At 47.8% G+C, this 25422-nt stretch overlaps 1 protein-coding gene and 1 long non-coding RNA gene across 2 annotated transcripts in view; one reads left to right on the top strand and one right to left on the bottom strand.

The window, feature by feature from the left end:
- Positions 1-12934, bottom strand: part of bcar3 (BCAR3 adaptor protein, NSP family member) — a 30978-nt gene extending 18044 nt beyond the window's left edge. The window contains exons 1-4 of the mRNA XM_086116185.1: positions 12739-12934; positions 7611-7797; positions 7291-7512; positions 1945-1990 (exon numbers count right to left, since the gene is read on the bottom strand). Of these exons, the coding sequence (XP_085972311.1) occupies positions 1945-1990; positions 7291-7512; positions 7611-7789 (447 nt within the window). The 5' untranslated portion in view covers positions 7790-7797; positions 12739-12934. The remainder of the gene's footprint in view (positions 1-1944; positions 1991-7290; positions 7513-7610; positions 7798-12738) is intronic.
- A 6525-nt stretch (positions 12935-19459) lies between these two features.
- Positions 19460-22488, top strand: LOC147203119 (uncharacterized). Its single transcript, XR_015101423.1, has 3 exons — positions 19460-19715; positions 21571-21728; positions 22340-22488. It is a non-coding gene; the product is annotated as an uncharacterized LOC147203119 (long non-coding RNA).
- The last annotated feature ends 2934 nt before the right edge of the window (positions 22489-25422 follow it).

Here is a 25422-nt window from a genome sequence, read left to right as displayed (position 1 = left end):
TCTCACGCCACAGATCTGTTGTCTGTGTTGCTCCCTCTCTCGCTCATGTCCTTCTTTCAAACTGCATCCACTTGAAAGCACCAATTCAATGCGTCGGTAGCAAAATATTTATTCATATGTTCGATGCCACTTTTTTTTTTTCCAAGTCATAATCACTCCACTCGTTCCACCGGGTTGCTCTATGAAGCTTTCACATCGTCCCTGTCCTGAGAAAAATACAGACGTCAATATTCAACCGAGAGTATCAAAGCGTGGAAGAGGAAGGATATCGCGACATGGCCTCGACTGATGTTTCTCCTTCCGTTCCACGGAGGACAATAAGCCCAACAACCTTGTTGCCGTGCAAACATTGCAGGCCGTTTCTCGACAGCGCCGTCCTCGACGGACATTTCCTTCCCCGCATGCATGCGAGCGTCACGCGCACCTTCTGCGCCCTGCTCGCTTGCTGACGGACGCGGTGCATGGAAATCAGATGTGAGAGCACCTGTGTACCTGTTGGAGCTTTTATTACGCGCGAGGCGAATGTAAACACACCTGCAATTGTGGCTGACAGCTACACTTTCACACCTATTGCATAAGAGCTGGGAAAGAGTGGCTCCATGTGCGGTCAGCGCACACTGTCGACTCCTGCTCACAGTCCTGATTTGAAACAGTGTGTGTGTGTGTGTGTGTGCGTGCGAAAGACTGGCTTTGCTTTTCACACTGAGGCGTCAGCATCCAAATGTATGTGCTAAGAGATGGGTTGGAAAGAGTGGTCGCTGGAGGCAAGAAGGGATGATGGAGTGGAAGAAATGAGAGCGACCTTCGGGGTGAAGAAGAAAACGAGGAAAAAGGTTTTGTCAAATTGAAAGTCGGCAAATCTTTTGGCCTGCAGGTGTGAGATTTTGTCGTTGGAACTTTCAAGGCCTTTCCGTGGAAACTGAATTATAACATTGAATGAACATGAAAAAAAAAGAGAGTCATGCCTTTTACATGTTTTTGACTCACTAGAGCAGTTGGGGGCTTTCCTTGTAGGCCTGCAGTACCAATTTTGGTGGGGGGGGGGGGGTTCAACTTATCCACCCAAGTTGCCCATGAGCATATTTCATATTCAACATAAACAGGGAGTACCAGGTACCGTTAAGAGAAGTTCCATTCTAGCAACAGAATAAATTGATTCTTAACTTCTGGAGGCGTTGCGTTGTGAATGCACGACTCAGAGAGTCAGCCCCCCCCCCCCCCCCGACCCCACCCCACCCCGCACAAAGATCACAAATGGCAAAATCATTTCACACAACGATAGTGTAGTCTTGAACTTTTACATGAAGTAAAGCAGTCCAAACTGATCGATTAATCAACAGTTGAATATCCAATTAATCGACAGCCATTTCAAGGGTGGAATAATCGTTTAAAGAATCTGCTTTGACCGAACCAGTCACCGAATCCGTTTTTTGGTCTGTGCGTCAATCTCGATTATGTGTGATACTTTAATGCCAAATTAAATGTTATCCGATTCGTCGATAGAATAATCGATTCGAAATCTTTTTGCTCGTGATAGCCCTCTTCCGTTAGGTTGACGTGCTGTAAGATTTTTTTTCTTTTCCAGATTGTTTCGATTTCACCTGCTCCTCCATTCTGACGCTTTACAGGAGGGAGGGAGCAATTCCTGTGCTTTCAAACAGCTACAACCTCAATGACTCATGCCACGCGCACTACACGACCTTATGACAACGCGCACAAATAAATACATCTTATTTCTGGACCGTATGTTTATGTAATGTACTTTTTTTTTTTTTTTTAAATATTTGTACAGACATTCTAGAGAGAGGATGACAAATACGTGGAATGACATAAACAGAATGTGACCCGCGTTGGCGTCAACTTTGCGCAAAGGAAAAAGCGTACTCAAAATCCGCCGAGAACATATCGGAAAGAGCGAAAGCCGCAATCGTAAACCAAACTCACCTTGACGTAGTCCACGGCGGCGTCCAAAGCGGCGGCTGTCGGCTCCCTGGGGAACACAGAGAGAGAAAAGGCCCGGTTGAGTGAGCACATCTCGTCCTCGCTTGGTGGTTTTCCCACCAACAAACTGTCCTTGTTCTCTGGCTTCCTTTTCTGCCTCCTACGGCAAATGTCCAATCCCGATTGGTGATCTTGCTTCTCAAAGAAGTCTTCTGATACATTCACTCAGTCCCAAGAGGCATCTCTGCCGTCTCGTAAAATGCTACTTGGGTTGCGTCAAGGGAAGGCAAGCGGCATGTAGCTTCTACCCACAGTTGACGAGAAGGGAGAGAGAAAAGTAGACGTTCATACTGAGCCGCTTCTAACTCCAGTCTTTGGGTCCCATTCCCTGCCTCGCTCACTCTCTCTCTCTCTCTCTCTCTCTCCCTTCATCACCCCCCACCCCATGACTTACTCCCTCTCCTCACCACCATCATCATCACGCCCACCCTTGTGAGTCCACTGACAATTTCACACACAAGCTACGGCACACAACGCTCGCAAAACACAGATGCATTGCCTGTCCCCCCCCCCCCCCCCCCCCCCCCCCCCCCCCCCCCTCAGTAGCATCGGGCCACGAAACACTTTGAAATGATTGTGTACGTTTGGGCACATTCGAGTCTCCCAAGTGCAGACCTTGTCCGGGAGGCTTAGAGCCGAAAGAGGTCATTAGCTCAAATCCCCCGGAGGACAACGAATGAGGTTGCCGGTTAAAGTCCCTTTAAGCTTCCTCTTGTGTTCCCACGGGAATATTAGCATAGGCCGGTACTTAACAAAGCAAACATGTTCAGCCGCAAACCCTGTCGGCTTTAATATCGAAAGGGATTTCATTACGTAAGAGAACAGAAGGCGCCATTCACCAAAAATGTATGCTCAATATTTGTATTCTCTCTCCATTCTAGAACTTTTCTGAGAAGCATTTGGAACCGTTCTACCTTTCTTTCGAGGTTCCCAAAAACAAGATGGACATATGGATTTAACTAGTGCGGGGAACCTAAAAAGCCTAATTATATATACTGTATGCACTCTGGAGCTTTCTCACAATCGCTGTTCCGTAACCGCACCACAAGTGGGCGGAGCCCAAAAGGAGTTATTTCCACCTACATGTGAGATTTGCGTGCAAACGTGTTTGCTCCTTATACATATAATTTTATTTTATTTTTTTTAATGTTGGCACTGCATATAATCATTATCACTTGCCGATGCCTTGTGATAGTGTGACGCTAACGTTGGACACTCCCCACATGCTTGGCTTGCCCAAAAGTACGGAAAAAGAGCTTTGCCTCTCATTTGAAGTTGTAACGCAACTTTTGTAGAGTGAACGCAGGCGGTTTGAGAGTATTTTGATGTTGCAGACCATTAAAACACCTTTGGCGATCTTTTTTTTTTTTGTGTCATTTGCATGCATTGTCAACAGAAGGCCAGACTGTGGCTGGAGAGCAGCAGTGAACCGTTTATTTGTACTTTGTTCCACACTTGATTCTGATGACGCAAGACATGATGTCAACGACTAAATGCCTTCTGCATCGAATGTTTTGACAAAAGAGCTGACTTTGATGAGTATGTGGGAACATGATGAGCATTGGTCATTTCTTGTAAACGACGATCCGGCATGCGGGAAGCGTCCCGTTGCATAATGCCACGCAGCCCCGACCGACCACGCAGTCACACTGATATTTTCCTGTTCTGACCTCACGGGATGTCCCCGAACGTTCACCGCATAGTCCACCTGCCCCCTCGTCAGCCTTCCCTTGGCCTCTTTGTCCCAACCGTTTGGACAACACCCATGTCAACATGACTGCTTGCCAATGTGGTCAGACCGACGGGGGTTTCCGAGTTTGCCTCAGAAGCCCAAATTGATGAACGACAACAGCCTTGAATGTCATCCACCAGGTAGAGGATAATCTTGCACCGGAATACATTTCCAAATCCACCCACAGCTGAGCAAGTTTAACAAGAGCAGCATAAGCACCGGACGTGACGTGTGGTCGGAATGCGGAGGTCGAACACTGTGGCCTTCCAGTCGGCGCAAACTAACCGCAGCCAACTTTGACTCTTTCATTCTGCTCATTTTGCTGACATTTTCTGCTTGCATGACCGACCTGCTCCACAAAGGGCGCACAAAGCGAGAACGCCGGAGAAAGAGTCAAAAGTGGAAAGGGGAGGCTGCTCTCACCGCAGTCTTTTCCTGGCTTCTGTTGTTCTTTTGCCTCCCCGCATGACAATTAACATCACCGCATGTGGCCGACTTTACCATGGGAGGAAACCATACGAGCTTGCGTGTGGGGAGGGAAAGCGAGGCGATGCAATGTCACTAGGCAGCCAACAGATGTCAGTATCTAACATATTCCAGTACTGTCCAGTGCCGAGGTTGAGTCAAACAAGTGGACCTGCGGGGCCGCTCAGTAAGGTTGGCTCCAGGTGAATAATTGAAAAGTCGGAACACTAAATTTGCTATTTCAAGGTGACCCCAATGCACACGTACGCTTTGCGCATTTTTTTCTTTTCAACTCTTTCTTTGAGTTGAAAACGAGTTTCACGTTGCGTCAAATTGTCAAAAGAAACGAGAATGGAGATGCGGCTGACAATTTAAACGCATCTTGTTGTTGATTTTGAGAAAGGCGCACGTGTCAGGCGCTCTCTCCAACTTTTTTTTTTCTCAGTCTGCTGTCCTCCACCTACTTCTTATCTCCTCACTTGGTGGTCTAAGAAGGTGCCCCCCGGGGTCAGCAGAAAAGCAAACTGGCCAATCGGGAGCTCGAGCAACATAAGGTCAGGGGTCAAAGGTCAGGGCGAGCAATGGAAAGTCAAGATGGACTGGCCACTGCTTGCATACCAATGACATACACTCCCTTATCTTTTTATAGAAAGTAGCAATTAGCGCAGGGGTGGGCAAACTTTTTGGCTCGGGGGCCGCATTGACTTTTAAAATTTGACAGAAGGGCCAGGTCAGCACGAGCTATGGTACATTAAAAAAAAAAACTGCATTTGTTGACAGTCCATATCAAACATCAACAGAACAAAAGCATGAAAGTACGGTATTAATATACTTTTTTTAAATGACAAAAGTGTTGTTGATGACCTATTTTAGCCTGTGCATCGCTGCAGATGGGTCGTGATCAGACCAGTAGAAGTAGAGCGATACAGAGGTACTAGGTGGTTGAAAAGATTGCCCCGCCCCCCCGTGTTCTGCAACTTCAAGTCAATGCGCCACCTGGCGGTGCAATGCCTGTCATTACAAGTCCAATTGAAATGAATGCCATCATTCACATCGAACCTTAATTGTGGACCAACCTTCGGCGGGCCGGATTAAAAAGACCGACGGGCCGGATTCGGCCCGCGGGCCGTAGTTTGCCCACCACTGAATTAGCGTGAAGTAGCAATTTTCAAATCATGACGTCGTGGCGTTCGAGACATCAGGAGGGCTGTGGAAAATAATGCTTTTCACTTCATTTATTCCTGAATAGCAAATATACCGTATCTGTGTTGACATAGCTGTGCCAGTGACACACGGTGCACCGTAGTGAAGGGCACCACTAATTAAATGGTCTTCCACTAGAGGGCAGAAGGTACAATAAATCTTTGTATCCACTTGTTGCCGTTCATACAAAAGTCAGAGCTTCCTGCAAGTAAGGCCCAGATTTAAGTCCAATTTTTCAGTAAATTGAAATGAGACGATCATGGATCCAGTATGTTCATCTGGTGTTGCGCCTCTGTGGAGAGAGGAGAACCTTCCAGGACGATCATCTCTGCAGCTGGCCAGATGGAAGCCAATTTTTGTAAAAGGCACCCTGTGTGGAGTTTACCAAAAGGCTCCGAAAGGACTGTCAGATGATGAGCAATGAAATGCTCTGGTCTGATGAGACAAAGACTCAAGTCTTAGGCGTGACTGCCAGACATCGTGTTGAGAGGGTACCAGACACCACTCATCACCTGACCAAAACCTTCTCGACAGTGAACATGACTGCATCATGCCGTGGGGATATTAATCAGCGGTAGGAACTGGAAAACTTGAGGCCACGATGACTGCAGCAGTGGATAGAGACGTTCTGGATGGAAACCTGCTCCAAAGGGCTCAGAAGTCTCAGACTGGGGTGAAAGTTTACAATGGCCCGAATCACACAACCAAGGCAACAAAGAAGTGACTGAGAGAATAATATTGTTCACTGTGCAGGCACCTGCACCGGTCGAAGGTGCCCCGGACTAAACGTCAAGCTATATGTCAGCACTATATCAAATGTATCCAGAGCGGAGGCAGAAAGATGGAGTATGCAGACAAAGAGTTCACAGTACTCTGTGATCTGGCCCACCACACCCTGACCTACAAAGGTAACCCAGATGCCGGGGGCTATGAACACGCTCGTATGCGCTCATAGCTGGCTACATCAGATACAGTCAGCTGTAATCCTACACTAGCCACGGAAAGATGGGAAGACACGATGAAGGATGAGAGGCGTTCTTGTGCGCGCGCTCTCTGAAGTCGAGCTAAGCGCCAAAGGATTCTCTTTGCCGTCTTCTTACTGCGGAAACCTCTATCTCCGGGCAGTGGCGGACCTAACTTCAGGTGCGCCCTGTGCAACCCTCTTTTGTCCACAGATGTTTCAAACATCTGCAAACACGAATGCATCAATGGGTAGACTTTATCCAACTCCAAAAAGGCACAAGAAAAGGTCACAAACCTTTAGACCCTGAAATATGTTGTGTGGATGTCTAGGTGTTGATCATTGAGGAATGATTGCAGGCAGTTGTCAGTGAAGAATTACCGAGGCCCAGGTCAGCTAAACATAAAACACTTTGAGTCGTCGGCCCGTTTTCTCTCACGGTTATCGTTGTCGGTTTCCTTTAATTCTTAGTTTTTATGAAAAAGGATGTTCACGTAAGTGAGCACAACAACAGCCGTCTCAACTATTTCGATAACTCTCTGCAAGTGTTTACATTTTCAAAAGAAATCCCTCCCACAGCATTTCCCGTCACGGTTGAGCAATCCAGAACAGGCCACGTTTGGCGGTTCTGTCTCCCCGAATGTACTTTCAAACAGAATCGGAGAGGACCCAAAACAGAATCGGGCACTTCGACCTGCACTCTCAATCCAGCATAGAAACCAATGCGAGTAACCACCGTAAGCAAAGCGCGCTTATTGTTTTGAGTGAGTGTTATCTAGTTTTGATTTATGCAGCGCGTACTTGGCGGAGGTCAGGACTCTACCACATGCGGCGTTCTATTTATCATCATCTGGCAGAACCAGTTTGTTTTTGCAGGTGTGCTTAGTGTCGCGGTTCCAGAGTCCATATTATTGTTTGATTTGCTTACCCGTAACTGTGGAAGTCGTCGCTAATATTCCGGGCCAGCGGCGAACTCATGGGCTGAGGGACCCGTGTCGGGCTCCCGCTGAGCACTGACTGAGTGTGATGCTCTCTGGGGTCCCAAGTGTTGGTGGAGCCTCCCTTCTTACGTCGAGGCAGAGTTCCATGAATGGAGATGTGCTGGTAAGAAGCTGCGGGGAACTCCGATCCATGACATCCCGGAGCAAGACTAAGGAAGATGTGGGGGGGGGGGGGGGGGATAAGTCTTTTGCTTCATAGTTCTTTGAATAATATTAAGTACGAGTTAAAAGAGGCAGTCTGGCCCACCTTGGTCTTGAGCTGAGAAGGTCCATGGAGGAGGTAATGGAGGCTTGCAGCTTTCTTGAGGGGCAGCGACTCCCAGCGGGAGTACCGAGCGCAGGGACGTGGATATGCGACGTGCCTCCTAGCGTGTGATGTGCATGGAGCGACCTAGGCAGGCTGGCAAAACGCCCCTCGGCCATCATCCTCCACTCTGCACGACAAAGACGACGCAAACCATCAGTTTCATTGTGAGAACACATCTTTGTCATGAAATGAATCTCTTTTGATAAACCGACAAAGGCGCCGGTCTGTTTGTGAATTCGGCAGGGACTAAACGCTCTCTCGTATTGAATGACAGGTATTTGATATGGTTGAGGTCAGGGCTCTCCACTATTGCTCTGATTTACTTAGAGGACAGAAAATGATTAAGTGGGCCTGTACTGCGTATCCTCATTAGGACGACTGCCTCGAGCGACGACACACCAACACAGGGAGTACATGCGGGTCCACGCAGCTGTAGCACAGATTCAAACCCGGACCTTGGAACTATGAAGCGTACCTGCTAACCACTCGCTTGCTGTTCTGCTGACAGTGAGAAAATGTTGAATATATCATCACATATCCCTTTTCAGCGACCCGAGGGTCAACATAAAGTAACGTAACGTGAGCCTTAACTGCTTTGCATCATATCTGACACGGCTATCTGGTCTGAAATATACACACACGTACACACACACACACACACGCACAGTTTTTACTGTGAAGAAATGTTTTGCGCACATGAAGAGAATGAGTGCAACAGGTGTCGGCGCAGCCATCCATATGCTCGCACACCCTTTGGCATTGTCATGGACATAAAGCACGCATTCCCCTCAGGGTGATCATTCCTGCCCTTTCATGACATCATGACAGGCATTGGTTTCAAATGTTGGGTCCCGCGAGTCCATTCCAAAGGCAGCTCAAGGGATTCGTGCGTTTAATGGGTGACCATCTGAATACTACCGAGGCTGTGAGGCAGACATCACATCGCAATGGCCGTCACAGAATGATCAGGATAAGATAGCGAGCGTGCCTTTATGAATTCTGCATTTTGAATTGGACGTCTATAAATAGGCTGCATGGGGTGGTGAGGGAAAAGAACGGTTAGAACAAACACTGGTATTCTAAACATGAGGCGGGTCAATTCCAGTGTGAGCCCTTCTATTGAGATGACGATGCCAATTAAAATGCAAAGACAGGTTGAGTATCAGGCACAGCTGACCGCTCCATGCCTTCCCCGCATGACAAGCAAAGTTTATTCACCCCACAAAAACCACTGTAAAACCAATTCAGGTCCAGCGGAGGCACGCTGGGTCAGACTGGGGATTCCTGCAAGGGGCACAATGGCGACAAGAGGACCTATTATAAGACCCCCAGGGACGGTCAGCTGTGTGTGTGTGTGTGTGTGGCCCTGACCATCTGCTAGGCACACATCCCTCCTTTCGGGGAGAAAGGATGACTCTCAGCGAATGAATTCACACACGGTCAGTCTGGTACAAGTTGCAAGTTGCAGTCTGTACTTTGACAGAGTGTGCTCTTAAGCCATAACACCGTTTTTCTGATCTTTAGCGAACTTCGGGCCACGTAGATTAACAGTCCTCCACATGATTGTGCACATCTGTGGGAAAGGTTGAATTGAGGCAATTGCACTCTTGTTTGTCGAAGACGTTTCACCTTTCATCCAGAAGACTGCTTCAGGTCAACATTTTTTTTCAGTCTCCCTGTTTACGGCTCTGGTGGTGTATGCCTCGGGGGCGGGGGGGGGGGGGGGGGTCGTCACAATACGGATGTTGTTGTTGCCAGGCGTGACTGGTGAACGACGGTCCGGAAAACCAACCGGTCGTTCACCTGCTGGATGAAAAAACAGCTTCTCGGTGGCCATCTTTCCCGTGCAGTGAGACGGGAAAGAAAGGGGGAGAGACGTCAGAACATTGTTGCAAGTAGACGAGAGTTGATGGCACAAAGCTCCTCTTCTGTTTGGAGAGGGCCCATCTCGTGACGGTTTCTTTCACACCTCTTTCAAACCAGCGATCCTCTTTCTCCGGAATTTGGATATTGCCGTTTTCAAAGGAATGCCCCTTCCCTCTGAGATGCCTCTCACAAAGGAAGAGCATTCCTTTGTGGATTGATGAACCAAGCAAGTGCCTTTTTAGTGAAGCGTCTCTTTGCCTGTGCCTCCATCAAATTCCCCCAAAATTGCGTTGCACCCCCCTGCGCCACAACTTAGACCTGCTTTTACTGGGTCTCAAGTCTAGTCTGCTTTCAGTCACTAAATGGTCAGGTGCAGCGGGGGCGTGTACTAAAAAAACCTCCCTCGGTCTACCGGAACGCCCAGCATGGCGAAGCGCACCCTGCCAAAATTTCCAAACAACAGCGAACGAGTCACAAAAATGAAAATGAGCCCGTTTCTATGGCAAGCGCCCATGCGCCGTCTGGGAAAATATTTTTGCCTGCCTTCTGCAAGACTTAAGAAATTCTGTTCAGTGGTTGTCAGTCACTTCGGTCATGTTTCATGGTGGCAAAAGTTTTTTGAGGGATCCGGGCTGGGCTTAAAGAAGCGAAAGTCAGATTTCATTTCCTGTATAGACAAGTTGAGGATGGGCAACAGTTGAATCACCGTTAGGATTCAGATGGATGTTTAACTGATCTGTCTGACCGCGTGTGAACCCTTTACAACTACATATTTTAGATTATGCTGATAGAAATGATATAAATCCAAGATTTGATTTGCTCTATGAAGACCTCAAGAGCAAAATTCCTTCCTCTTCTATGTCTGTGGAAGCGAAGAGATACCAGATATGATTTACTGTATGTTCAAGTTTGATTTCAGTGGCAGACAATTTTGTAATTGAGCCAAACTTGTGCTCTTGAACTATGTAGTGTCCACGTGGCCATGTTTGTTTCGGGCATGGCAATTACAGGTCAAGGAGGTTGACGGCAGGACATCGCGTCAACTATCCTTCTGACGCATGGCAGCTCTTTTGCAGTACGAGAAGCTCCTTTCATTCAATAACGAATAAAACCTTTCATGCCGCATTACGCATCCGTTGAAGCGCTTTGGTTGAAAAAAACAAACTCGAAACAGTACACTCGGCATTGGGTGGGAAACAAGTCCACATGAGCAGAAAGAGGAAATGGCAGCGTTGACATTTAGACAGCAGGCAGCTCATTGGGAAAGGATTACTTGCAATAAAACGCAGATGACGACCATATCTGGTGTGCTATTACGGTTGTCGCTCAAAGCCCCGCGTGACTGCTAAGCAAGCACCGCTGAGGAAGAAGGCTGTCATAAATGAATACTCAGAAGTGGCGCTTTCAAAACATGGGGATGTACGGCTCACCGTCGAAGGCTTTACAGATTGAGCGGTCTCTCGTGCGTCTTTTAGTCATCTGGATTATAAAGGGGCAGTGGAAGCGCATTGCAATGTTTGGGTGTCGAATGCCAATGCTCCCCATCTCCAAACGCCACAGAAGACAATAAGGGAAAAGACCGACGCAAACAAGAAGGTGCTTTGGGACTGCGGCGTTTCCTCTGGCTGGCTCAAAGCGTCTTCCTGCTTTGGCGTTCGAGCAAAACATTTGCACGCACACACAAGTGCACACAAGTGCATTAGTCAAACCACCCCTGGCCCGAAGCGAACAATGGGAACAACTGTCACATGACTGCGGCTCAGAGCGAGCCTTTGTTTGGAAGACAGAAAGAGGTGTCCAACTGCGCTCTTCACTACGTGGGCCCACCAGTGTGTGTGTCTGTTGTATTCATGTGGCTGCTATTAAAGCCCACAGCAGTAGCCGCCATTTAACTTGCGTGTGAACCTCGCCGAAACTCTCACACACAAATCCATGCGCTCGGCTTGGTGCAAAGACCCGTCCGTCCTTATTGACGCGGGCGGCCTCTTGTCGCAAGCTGGAGCCGATATCCCTTAAATTTCATTGCTCGCTTCTATTCCAGCCACCCGTCTCCGTTTATTCAGATTATTGTACTTTTCTCGGACCGTGCCGGCTAACTCGTCAAATGGTTTCAAGGCTCGGTTTTTGATGGCGTAGTGGTTGTCTGTTCGCCTGACTTTGGTACAGGCAGTGTAGCGTTTGTGTTCCCTGCAGCTGATTGGGGACCAGACCGGTCCGGGGTGAGGTCTGGCTTTTGTCCATAGTCAGCTGGGAAAGGCTCCACATCTTTGTGACCCTGAAGCAGTCTAGAAAAATCAAAGGCCGGAATCGTAAGCCTCATTTCTGTTGGGCTTTTAATTGAAGTGAATACGAATCGAACAGCTGGAAGTGGCGATAGACTGGGAGGCAAACACGTACATCTCTGATATCACTTTCGTGTCATTTCCAGTCCGTAGATCTACATTCACCCGATTAAAATGTCCTTCAAATGCCGTTTCATGAATTTTAAAATGCCTGTTTGAAATTGGATCGGTTGTTGTAGAAATATCAGCCACCCCGTCCCACTACAGCCAGAAGCAAACTCACACCCGCGCACACACCCGCACGTCCATCTCCGTCAACATCTCGCGGGTGGCTCTTCAAGACATTTTCTCATAACTGAGGGGCCAAAGTTTGACTCCGGGGGGGGGTCTTCACTCAACCTGTCAAAGTGTCGCCTGAACAAAACAGCGAAGCCTTGCTCACTTCAAACCCAGATGACGATCGGTTTTCAAATTGACATCGGCCTCTCTACAACGTGACCGCATGTCTCGGGCAGTTCAGGCGCAATTCACAAACCCAAAGAACGTTTCGGCAAAGAAAACAAATCATGATCAAGGTCTTATCTCTATTCTTGTAATTATTTCCTTCCGGGGGCTGAAATCACAAACTCACTCACCCAAGCTCAGCTACACCCAGCGCCTTGGGATGTCCACTTACTGCCCCCTCACCCCCACCCCGAAATAAAAGAAATCTGACAGTAAACCCACTTTTAGTAAGAAGTCTACATTCATTTGGCAATTGCGAGAGAAATGCTGAAAAGTGAGTGTTAAATTTGCTCCTTCTGACTTCAGCTCCCAAAGCAGCAGCGACAATCAAAGATGAGAGCAGCCCGAAGAGGAGATGACCTTCGCGAGAACCATCCTCATGTCACATGCTCGCAGGACGTGCGCACAGCACTTACCTGTTCCCGGCGGCAGCCTCCTTCGGACAGTTTGCCGTGTTCGCTCTTTATATTCTTCCCTCAACCTTTCCCGGGCTCATAGTTTGTTTGAATGAGGACAAGCAACTCTCACGCTGCCTCAGACAGGCAACAACAAGCAGCGGGTGCACTATGGCAAGCTCTGCCCTCCTCTTTCCCCCTCTGGGGAGTGATTTGTGAGCCCAGGGCCCCCTCCTCCTCATCTACTGTGCAGGAGGAGTTTCCTTCTTTCTCTTTTAGCCAAGTTGCGTCTTGCGCCACCCCCCCCCCCCCCCGCCCGCCCCGCCAACAAAAACTCCTCTACTGCCCCCCCCCCCCCCCCCCGCGCCTCTCGACTCTCCTCCTCTCATCTCTTCTTCTCCGTATTGCCTGCACAGCCCCCATATTTCACTGCTCTCGGTCTTTTTTGTGTGGGACCTCTTCCACCCACACCACCGCCAACTGGCCGGGTGCTCAAAGAAGATTGAGACCTCACGTTGCCATGTGCAGCCAAAAGCGTGAAAAAAGAAACACACCGTTTGGACTCGTTTGAGCAACTTGGGTCACACTCGAGGAAGTTGAACCACTTGAGTCATTGTTGACGAAGGTGTTATTAGTCAGCGCGGAGTGTATTATTATCATCATCACACGGGCGTTAGAAATGGAAGGTTGATTTATATGTCACTGGGCCAAACCAATAAAAGTCTTTTCAAGAGAACCGTTGTGACGTGAAAAGACAAAGTGCAAGGTCATCCTAAGGACTATAAAATCCCCCCGCGTCCTGAAATTAATGCCGATAAAACAACTTGATGACACTGACGCCGTATTGTACGGCGCCTGTCGCCACGGCTTAGCCGCGACCACGCTAGCAACGGGCGAGAGCTGTCGGATTACTTTTCAAAGGACGTTTATTTGATGTAAATGACAGCACGCTTTGCCGCGGACAGCCCGACACGGACGGCGTTCCGAACGATCGCTCAAACGTGCCCCTTTGAGCCGGCGATAGCGCGACCGTGATTGTGACGTCGCTTCGCCAACAAGCGGTGCGTTTACGAGCTTGTACGTTGCAGGACTTCGCTTGGCATGCTCATGACAACCCCTCAACAGCAACAATCAAACATAAATACACTTCGTGACACCGTCATAGAAATAATCAAACGTGTTAGTTGATCACAGTTTAATCACGTGCGACTGATGTACGGTATGTATTCAAATGAAGCAAATGGAAAGGATTTTTTTTTCCTGTCTCGGCACACCCACCCGGTGCTCTCTTCAAAACAGGAAAAATGCAAGTAAAGGAGTGGCCGAGACAAAGAGGGCAACTTTCAACCATCATGTTTTGTCGTGTAGAGCGAGACTGCGTTATGGGAGCATGAAAAACATGAACTTGCACAAACCTGACCAGATGGTAAAAAAATGGATACCAGCAAATCAGGGTACCGTATTATACTCGGGTATGGAGAACTTGTTTGGGCTGATTTTGGGAGGGCGGATTGTACATGGGATGTTCGGCGCGTGGGTGAGTGTCAGGAGCCCCCGGGACAACGCTCTCTCTTGCCTTTGTCCTCCAGTTCCTTTGTTTTGTCTAATGTTGATAACACGCAGACCTGTGACTGTGTGTTTTGTTCAGTAAAAAAAACCAACAAAAAAAAACCAAAGCCATCTCTGCAATGGAAAACGACCAGACGGTATATACGAGTGAACCATACGCAAGCCAAATGAGACGTTTCCAGAAAATCTGTCAGGTTCTGCATTCGGATTCGGATTCTTATCCTCAACCGTGATTGCAGTGCTGACGGAATCGCCAAAGCCAATTGTGAGGCGAATGCTTTCTCCTCACATACAGAATTTGAGTCCATATTTCGGAGCCTCTCTTGCATCTGATTTTATACAGACGTGTTTAAAAAAATTGCTAGCATTTGTGTGTGTGTGTGTGTGCGTGTGTGTGTGTGTGTGTGGAAGGGGGGGGCGGCGTGGTACTTCCAGGAACCCTGCGGTGAGTCAGGTTGTAAAAAATAACAGACAGTCATGACACCTTCGGTTTGTGTAAACTGTAAAGTACTGCATATCTTCTCTTCTTTACATTCATGAAGGGGAATCTCCAGTATATCATTTTCAGGGGATACGATCATTTCATAATATTGTATAGGTGATTATAAACAATTGATGAAAACTTAATCCACATCAATCACGGATGAAAGCCTCTTCAAATCGTCGGATGCCGCTTCATCAATGATCGGGGGAGGGCTGCGTATCCCCACCCTTCTTTGCACAAACGTGACGCACAGATGTCGCATTTCCTTCACATATTTTTAGACTTGATGTTGGATTAACGGCACTCGTACTCCTTTTCCACAAAAAAATAAAATAAAATAAAAAACTTCATGCTCGTTGGACACCGGGGCCAGTGCTGTGCTTAGTTGGTGCTTCTTACGAAGAACGTGTTTGGTTTTTCGCCGGCAAAGAGCCAAGTAGGAGCCACATCGTGACATCATCGTAAAGTGTCCAAACGTCACTGCTTACGTTGACGTTTACCCACGAGCGTCTGCGCTTTAATTATAATAATAATAATAAGAAGAATAATGCGCTGTTAGCATCTGCTCGGCAATTTAGCATAGCATCGATGATACTTGTATGTAGTGTGTACCAGTCAGGGAGATGCAAGGGAGACGCCATGTGCCGTCACCACGTCAACCTCCGCGTGTCCAGGGAGTCATTCCTCGACATCTGCTATCGTCGTGATAACCCCGCCCCCTGGCGTAGGTTGATGCCAGTGTCTGCCCCAACATATCATAAGAACTGGTGCTAATCTGGGCACTGGCCCTGAACTAGAACTAGCACAAGCGCAGTGGAAAGGGGCCGTCAAAGATTTGAACCCTGAACATCAGAACTATGAGAAAGACACGCTCAGCACTAATAATTTCATACATCTCTTCCCCGTGGCAAGGAGAGCCGCAGAACTCTCTCCTTGTTCCGCTCCCAAACGTCGCGGCTAATGAGTGCAGCAAGGTTGCAAGTTCCGCTTCTTCTCCGGGGCATCTACTGTACATGGCACAACGTGCTCCGTATACTGCGCCTCCTTAATTTAATCTCCACCCCATCCTCCCTCTTCTCCCTTCCGCTCCTTGCGTTCGCTCCCCATCTCCCACAGAGCCGGTCCTCCTACGGCCTGTGTTGCCCGGAGAACAGACTGTACGAACATCCTTGCGTTATCCGTGTGGGTTTTTTTCTATCAGAAACGTGCTATGTGTCAACAACAAATTGTTTGGCCACTCCTCATTCCTCTTGCTTCACAGACTCAGGAAAAAAAATTGCTCAAAATCTACTGAAGTCAAAGTCCAGAGCTGATTCTCAGTTTCCTCAGTTTAATGACTCATGTCAGCTTCCTGGTACCGCGTGCTTGGCACATGACTGTCAGAAGAGAATTGCAATGATGAAATACTCAAAATCCGTAACTAGCCGCTGTAACTGTCAATTTTCCTTTGCTACGGGTGTGATGGACCGCGGGGGTTTTAACCTCGGACCGGGATTGGGCCGAAGAGAGTCGTGCCGACAGTGAAGACGACTTCTTGTCTATATGTGATCGACTGGTGACCAGTCAACCTCTCACCCAGTCGGCTGGGATAAGCCACCAAAAACAGTTTTACCAGAACAGCAACATAAAGAGCCCATAAGACACAAATTCAATTCAGCAACGAATTTAATTCAAATATGCAGAACAGTGGTGGGCAAACTACGGCCCGCGGGCCGAATCCGGCCCGTTGGTCTTTTTAATCCGGCCCGCCGAAGGTTGGTCCACAATTAAGGTTCGATGTGAATGATTGCATTCATTTCAATTGGACTTGTATTGACAGGCATTTCAGCGCCAGGTGGCGCATTGACTTGAAGTTGCAGAACACGGGGGGGGGGGGCAATCTTTGCAACCACCTAGTACCTCTGTATCGCTCTACTTCTACTGGTCTGATCACAACCCATCTGCAGCGATGCACAGGCTAAAATAGGTCATCAACAACACTTTTGTCATTTAAAAAAAGTATATTAATACCGTACTTTCATGCTTTTGTTCTGTTGATGTTTGATATGGACTGTCAACAAATGCAGTTTTTTTTTAATGTTCCATAGCTCGTGCTGACCTGGCCCTTCTGTCAAATTTTAAAAGTCAATGCGGCCCCCGAGCCAAAAAGTTTGCCCACCCCTGCTGTAGAACCTCAATTTAAGGGACCCGCAACCAACGGCCTCCGCATTTAACTTGACAAGCAATTTAAAACACATGTCAATACAAAGTAGCATCCCATATACATGCGTTAAGTAACGGGCCTTGTTGAAAACACAAAAGGGCAAGAGACTGCTGTCCGTTGGTTTCCGGCTCATAACGTTTCGGATATGTCTAATTCCAGGGAGTGGATCTACACTGTTTTGACAGATGCTAGATTACAGATGACATCGTCTGTGGTACCAACACACACGCAGACTGTCTGAGGAAGATATTTACACCACATACAGTAAGTACACGGAATACTGTGGAGTTCAACACAGATCATGCTGTAGAGGAAATTATCTTTGTGGAGCTTTCCTCTACAACAGCAGAAAGTAATCTCACAGCTTGATCGGATATCGGGCGAACATCCTGTGGTTACACAAACACATAATGTAAAATAAATAGGCGCACGCTCTACATGGCTGCTGTCCAAGCAGGAAATTGACATGCGCAAAGCACGTTTATAAGGAACTGCAAGATCTCCACTTGCGGATGATGTAAAAATGGGCCAGGGCGATCACAGTTTGTCGCAGTGAAACGGTCAGCTGGAGACAACCAGTGTTTGGTGTCTGTGTGTGAAAACAACTATTTCCTATCCCCCACCAACTGTGCCACGACCATCGAGGTGAAGCGAAAAAAATAAATTAAAGATGATGATAATAACGATTTCAATGGACCAGTTTTGTCAATGATTCAGAGCGTAACGATACATCCACTACCCCTTGCGCAATCTATGCAAAATCTTTCTGCCTGCGTCTCGATCAAATTGACCAACATCGCATTCCACCACCTACGCCACAACTTAGACCTGCTCTCACGCATGCATCAAATGTCGTCACCTTTCAGCCATCAAATAGTCAGGTCTGCCAGAGGCGCGGAAAAGAAAACACCCTCGGTGATGCGTCAGCAATGCAACGCCACGGATCACCGGCAACACAAACAAGTCAATAATAAAAACCTGTCACCACAAACACCCGCACGCACAATTTGATGTCAATCCATATTTTGCGTTGCGCTTTCACAAAGACTTCTTTGTCTCGTGCAGTCTCGAAAACTGCTTGTACGCATGCAAAAATAAGACATGATATTCCCGGAATGTTGGCCCTGGAAGCTATAGATAGGACACGTTCTGTATATGAGAAAAATGTGCAAGAGATGATTCACAAGCAAGCAAGTCAGCCGCCAAAGAGCTTCTCGCTTCGGGTTCTCTTCCACTTTCCGTGAATACGTCTTGCCGTCTACCCTCTAATTGGGAGCACGTGTGCGATAATAATGTCTTTCTAAATACATACGCACGCGTCACTCTTGAACGACTCGTATATCTTAAGGTGAACTGAAAAAGCCTGGAGGAGAGAGTCTAAATATAGACGTGTGTGTTGAATTGTGAAGGTGCTCTCGCTGGAATGCTCTTATCGGGGTTAAATGTTGACTTGACATTTTCTCAGGATGCTTGGTTTGTGTGTGAGCGTGTGTGTGTGTGTGTGTGTGTGTGTGTGTGTGTGTGTGTGTGTGTGTGTGTGTGTACTACTTAGGGAACATAAATCTGTTCACATTGTGGGGACGGGCATCCCTAAAGCAAGTGTCTGAAATGTATATCATCAGGCCTTTGAGAAAAGAGTTGTTGAGATGCGCGCATGTGTGTGTGTGTGTGTGTGTGTGTGCCTCTGTGTTTAATGACAGGAATGGCAGGCTGATAATGCCATGGTAGTTGGCGACTGAGCAACTTGAAGCAGAGGCTGTTTCACCTCAGCAACGGCCCTTAAAGTGTCCGGCGTGCCACCGGCCAAGAATTTGAAAGAAGAAAAAAAAAATAAAGAGTGAGAAAGGCTTTTTGGTAGGCAAGCAGTGAAAAACCTCATGGGAGAAGTCATCATCGCATGAAATAGACTAACATTCAAATGAAAAATCGGAATTTGACATGTTCCGTACTATTTGTTTTGTTTTTGTTTAAATGGCCGTCCCAGGAAAGTCCCGTTCCGTTGAAATGTAGGCTGGAGAGAAGGTGTTGTCATTTTAACCTGCACGATATCATGTCTTTTATTTAAAACCAAAATGTTTGACGCGCGATTGGAAGAAGTTTGAAGTTACAGCCTAATGCGCGCACTGAGAAAAAAAAACGTCCTTGATATTTGGTTGCACATAAGGAACACCGATACGTCTCATCTATTTATTTTTGAGGAAATCACGGGAAATCGGTTGACTACATTTGTTAATCAGGGGTGACCGATGTACGCATTGGACTTAAGCAAATCCAAAGGACTTTTTCAGTGGTTACACAAGCCGTTGGTGAAGCCGACAGCGGCTCTCTCGAATTCTACAGCCAGTGAGTGCGCGCGTACGTGTCTGAGTACGCCGTCTTGTCCTTTGGCAGAGAAGCGCCCTCATGATCCCCCCCCAGGCAGATGCGTGTCTTTACACGACTATCATGCTATACGTCTCTGTCGAGCTCGCTGCATTTTCCGCGCATGTGAGAAGAAAGGCAGAGATGGATGCTAGGGGGAACTTTTGGAGACAGATAAGAGAAGATAATGTTTGCGTGTGTGTGTGTGTGTGTGTGTGTGTTTTTGCAGAGTACCTTTCCGCCTCTCTCCCTCCTGGAGGAGGCGTAAGGAGGTGAGGAGGTGCAAACGATGGAGGTGATTGTAAACACCGATGTCCAAGAGGTCGCATTCTGTGAGGTGCAGCAGGTCCTGGAAGAGACAAACAGAAGCAGAAAGCGTATGTGAGTCCTTCAAAAAAAATTTTGCATTGCCATCTTGAGTCACGGCGGCGGAAGGTCTTGAATTGATCTAGCTAGCACGGATGTTTTTTTTTTTGGAATATAAGAGGAAAGCGGTGTGTCTCACAGCTGCTAGCAAAACAAGCGAACTCCACAAAGAACAGTCAGATTGGAGATTTGAACCCAGAACTCTTGCATGCTAAGCGCACGCTACGCCACGCCGCCGCCATTTGCAACTTTACAAACCTCACGTTCCCTTTGTATCATCTTTTCAGCTATGAAAGGATTCGCTTGTTTGATTGATTGATTGAAAGCTACGTTCTCCAGAACGAGACATGACACTCCATCTCGGAATAATCAAATGCGTTTTGAAGCTTGCGCCGCACACAATGTTTGGTGGAAGATAAGAAACTTCCAAGTCTGTCTAGACAGGTTGTTGGCTCCGGCCGAGAATGTAAAGCGCCGAGACCAACGGTGACCGCCTGTCTCCCCAAAGTGTGCCATCTCCTCCCCTCGTCCTGATCTTGTCATTACCGTATTGCTCAGCACACCCGGCCACACTTCAACCCGCACTTAGGTTGTTGACAAAAACCCAGCCCTTGAAGTCGATGAATTGACAACACTGCGTCATCACGGACGGGACCTTCACAACTCAAACCGGCACACAGCTCAAGGACTCGTTGTTTTGTTATGTTACTTTTTGGATCCGCCTCTCTCTCGTCTCATCTCCATTTGTGTCTCGATCCAAAGTGACGTGTTTTCTTTATCTGGTCGTCCAGAGCTCAACCACCGTGTGAACTTTCAATCCTGCCCAGCAGAGTCGATTTAACGGCTGTGGATGATTAATTCTTGATTTTTTTTTTTTTTGGGGGGGGGTTTGTTTTCCGTGTGAATGCATGAGTTGTGTCTGGCCGACACAAGCCATCACGCGCCTCAGTAGTCACAACAATCTTCAATTGTGTTCACTTCACTCGTTGGAACGTTTGCTTTTTACGAGCGAAACGTTTCCGAGGTTTCCCCGCTTTTTTCGGTTTAATCGCCACACGAAGCTCGAGTTGTAAATTCGCACTCCGAAAGCATCCGCCATCGAAAATGGAGGAGCTTTGACGATCCTTGTCCTAATGTTGACTTAAACGTCTGGCCAGTGTTGGTGGTGCCTACAAGCTCAGTCATGCAGGACTAATCCCGGACGGTTGAGAAGCAATGAGCTGGACACTGTTGATATAATAACCCGAAAGGGCTCAGTGGCGCTGTTTGATTCCACGATGGCCGAAGGACGAGGTTGTAAATTCCTCCATTGACGAGTCCTGAAAATGGCCGCAGAGTGGCAGGTGTCTCGTCACATCATCGGACGACGCAAATGAATGTCGTCTAATGGACGCCGTAAAATATGTTGTCGCCGACCGCCCAAAGCTCCGGGTAACTACAAATGTACTTCTCGAAAGAATTCAATCGGCATTAAGATGGAATAAAGCCACGGGAGAAAACATCACACAGCAGCTTTAGCAATCAGAGCATCAGAGCCGTTTCTTATCGGATAATCCGTCAATTTTGCTTTTAATGACACATTTCCCCATTTGCACAACGTGACCTTCAAAAACCCATCAAATTGTTGATTTTACACTCACCTTAATCTGAAGAAAAACTTTTTTTTTTTTTTTTAACTCACTGCTGGTATTTTCCTTTCTCTTAATTAAGAGTGGAAATTCATCACATCTTTCTCCACCTAATCCGCGCGACAAGAAATTCCTTTCGCGGTCATCTTGGAGTCATTTTTTTTTTTGTTTTGTTTTCCAACAATCCAAATTAGCTGTCACGAAAAAAAGCTGAAGTGAAATCACGTGATTTATTTTCACAGGCTGAGCCCAAAACCAAAGTGGATCGCTGCCCAAGAATGAGCAGCAACATGTCTCGCGACTTCAACTTGTTAAAGTGGATTGCCACGATGACGTTCGAAAGAGGCGCATCGCTGCATCGAGAGTTCTCCCAATATGTGGACACGCATCGGAAGATGTCGTAAGTAGGCCCCGACGCAAAAAGGCGGATGGTCCGAAAAAAAAAAAAGTCTCGTGGATTCTTTTCCTGAGATGAGCAACATAACAGACCGCAGATGCAATAATCCGTCCAACGACTCACTCTTGCAGGATGAAACATGACCTGACATTCAAAATAATTCCAAGTATTTTCTTTACAACGTTACATCAACTCTCCCCATGTCAGAACAGAAACGGAACCAGGCAGCAGCCACATTGTGATTCCTTTTTTAATGCTTGCGCGTCGCCGCCATGTTGTCGTGAAACGCGGGTTTGCATCATCCCACTTGAGTTTGGGGTGAAACGCGCCCTAAATTTTGGACAATGTCTAGCCATGACATCATGTTTTTTTTGTTTTTTTCTTATGTCGCGGATTCTGCGGATTAGCACCAATGTGCATATGCGCCTCAGACAAGTCGACGGTAAAAAGGTGCGACGGGAAAACGCGGCAGTTTCCGGAGAAAAAAAAAAAACCAAAAGCGTCAAAAATAAACCACGAGACTCATTGTCGATGATTTTCATGGTCGACCACGAATTTGGACGGTTGATCGTTTATGGGTGTGGTACCTCAACGCCATCATATTCTCGTTCCAGCGCAGCGCAGTATTGCGGCAGTCCCAGCTGACTCAGCCATCGGGAGATGGACTGGTGCTTCATGGTCCACAAACGTGCGCACACGCACACGCTAGATGGAACCTGAAGGAATAGAAGCTCACCCATAAGATCGGTCTTTAAATAAAATCAACCCTGAGAAACGGGAAAAATATCATCGTGACCACATCGATGGCTTTACGAAGAAGCCCAAACAAAATCGCGAACCACCGAATGACTTGTTCAGTTCACGCTCGCAAGTTTTATGATGATTAAAAAAAAAAAAATGTCACCGGAAAGTGTGGTGGGCCAGTCCGTACTTTCAAGGGCTATTCGGCGTGTGGCGACACATCCTTGCTAAGGACAGGACACGGAGCACATTATCAGGCAGAGCGGCAATGACTGAGTATGTGCATTGGCCCCACACTCACGCAATTATATGAAGTGCTCTTACAATGACAGTTAGCAAAGTGCGTGTGCGCCACCGCTCCGCAGGACTCCTCGCTCAATCACATCAAGCCAATGCGCCAGGGTGTCATTGTGGAGGCCACGGGAGTCCTTTATGCGCTTTCGGCACTCCCGTCGGTGTCCGTTCCCCGTCCCCCCCCCAGTTCAACCTCCAGGCCGGCTGGCGTTCATCCAGGGAAATGCATTACCTGATTCTTCCCACTGGCAAAGATTCTGGCAGAAACAAGGGGAGAGACTGCGGCGCAAGGAATCTGAAGGAGGAGATTCTCAACTGAATTTCTAAAGCACTTGAAGAGAACTCTTAAGATGTATAGGGAGCCGGTCGGGTACCAGTCAAGAGGTGAGGAGCAGCATTTTGGACCAACTGGAGACTGATAAGAAGAAGAAGAATGCATTTTATTTGTGGGCGCCTTTCTAGAAACTCAAGGACACCTTACAACAAGCGGTTAAAATCACAAACACAATGTTAAAAACAGCATAACGGAGGACCGCTGACTCCAAAGTCAAGTGCACGACAGCCAACCAGCCGGTAGATGACGACGGCATGCAGCGCTCAGAGGGGGTTTACTTGCCATCTTTCGGCCAGATGAAACTTTTCGCATCCGAGCTGCCGGGACCGTCTGCCGCGCAGATGTATTTTATTGCATTGTGTTGAGCTTTTGCCCAAATAATGTGAGCAGTTTAGCTGGCCACGAGTCCAAAGGGGACAAAAATATGTCTTGACGACTTCCAACATAAGGGAAATGAAACAGGGGGACAAAAATGAAGCAGCCGCGTTCGCGTGGCTTCCGGATTCACAAAGTTCAAGCGCTTTCTCCTCAGGTTTGACTTCCCTTCACCGCTATAGAGAGGCTGCACGCATGGGATGAGGGGATCAGCATCGCCGATTCCCTGCCAGCCCTTGAGCAAGGCACTCGGCAATCCCGCAACTGGCCGCCTGAAATGTGGCAACCGCTCTTTTCGGGATGAGCGCAGAAGGCGATTTCATGACATGACCAAATAACCTGTGGGGCTTCCTTCTCCATTGACAGGGGGGGGGGGGGGGGGATGCCACCAACCGGTCAAACAATTTTACCTCAGGCAAGAGGCTTTTAAACCGCACGTTCACGAGTGGAAGCGCATGCCCCAACACTCTCCGAACCGCGAGCGCCGAGTGCTTTCCCAAGAGCCTGCTCCTTCTTCTTTCCGTCGAGTCCACTTCAACTTTTCTCCTCGGCTGCGACCTCGGCTGTTTCCCATGACCGCATCTCTCTCGGGTGCTGTGGCAATATCCAATTTCTCATTGAAGCGCAACGCTATAAATAGACGCATGCAGATCCTGCCTGCTGAGTGAGCCAAACGAGCCGGGCTATTGAACAACATCCCATAATGGATTGGACTTTTTGAGGGCAAAACAAACTTCAGCGCGGCCGAGACTGCCATAGAGGGCAAACTGCTTCACTCACTCAGTCTAACGCCTTTATTGGCTGCTGTCTATCGAGCAAGGGCGTCCGTTTCGCCAATCGCATTAGACTGAAACAATCCAACCAATTGAACGAAGCTGCAAAATAAAATCGGCGCTAAGCATTTGCCCTCAAACTATTTGAAGGGAGGCGCTTCATTTAGGGTACAAACGAGAGGCCTGAACTTCAGCGTGTGACCATTAACATTTACAGTCAGTCCTTGGATGTTTTTCTTGTCTTTCTTGAGCATCGTTTAACCTTCTCTGACGCTTGTCAAACGCCAGAAGAATGCGATGGCGCCTGATGGTAAACCTCCTGGATACTTTTGAAGAAGGAAGAAAGTTTGCGCCCAGATGGCAATACGTCTCTCTTTTTTGGACGGTTTACTTTTAGTATTGCAGTCTCGTCAGCGTCTCGTCCGTCACTCTATTGTCTTCTCGATGAAATGCGCAACCGACATGAAGTTGAAGTAATATCCCCCCCCCCCCCAAAAAAAAAGAATAGAAAGATAAGGGGAAAAAATGACACCTACCTTGCAAATTGCTGAGCTACAGTCAGTGAAGAATGCGGTGGCAGCCTGCAAGTGCACTTGCCGCTCGCAGCTCTCACAATGGTGAGCCTGCACGAGTTGCTGCCATGTCATCCACTTTAACTGTCTACAAAGCCATCAAACACACACAGAGTGTGGGGGAGGGAGAGAGAGAGAGAGATTGTATAATTAATGTGTCCATGGCGATATGACTCAAAGTGATTAGTTATTACGGGAGTGACAAAATAATATTCATTTGTGTCATGTAATGGGTGGACCTGGCATTGCTGACTTGTGAATGCCATTGTGGACTGTTTAAACACATTTGAAAAACAATTTCTGTTTTCCCCCTTCCTGGGCCATCACCTAATTGTTGTGGAGGGCTTTGTCTGTCTCACTGATCCTAAGAGCGACATTTTCCGGAGTTTTACGCTCATGACGGGGTCACTCGTGGCAAACAGGTCCTCGAGTCCAAGTGGGCTATGTTCCACGTCTCCGTTGTTGACGTGGCCGTCCGAACCTGTAGCTGTAAGGCCGACGGTCGATGCTTGTGGGATATCGGAGGCTTTCGATGGTTGCCAGCAGGAAAATTTGCTGGCCGCTGAGTCAAAAACTCGGGCATGGAAGGGGTTTGGTGAAGCCATGGG

The sequence above is a fragment of the Hippocampus guttulatus genome, chromosome 7 (assembly GCF_054856545.1).
Source record: "Hippocampus guttulatus isolate MCC_2025c chromosome 7, RoL_Hgut_1.0, whole genome shotgun sequence".
NCBI classification, from domain to species: Eukaryota; Metazoa; Chordata; class Actinopteri; order Syngnathiformes; family Syngnathidae; genus Hippocampus; species Hippocampus guttulatus.
Note: the sequence above shows the minus strand (reverse complement) of the source record. Positions and strands in the feature narration are given on the sequence as shown.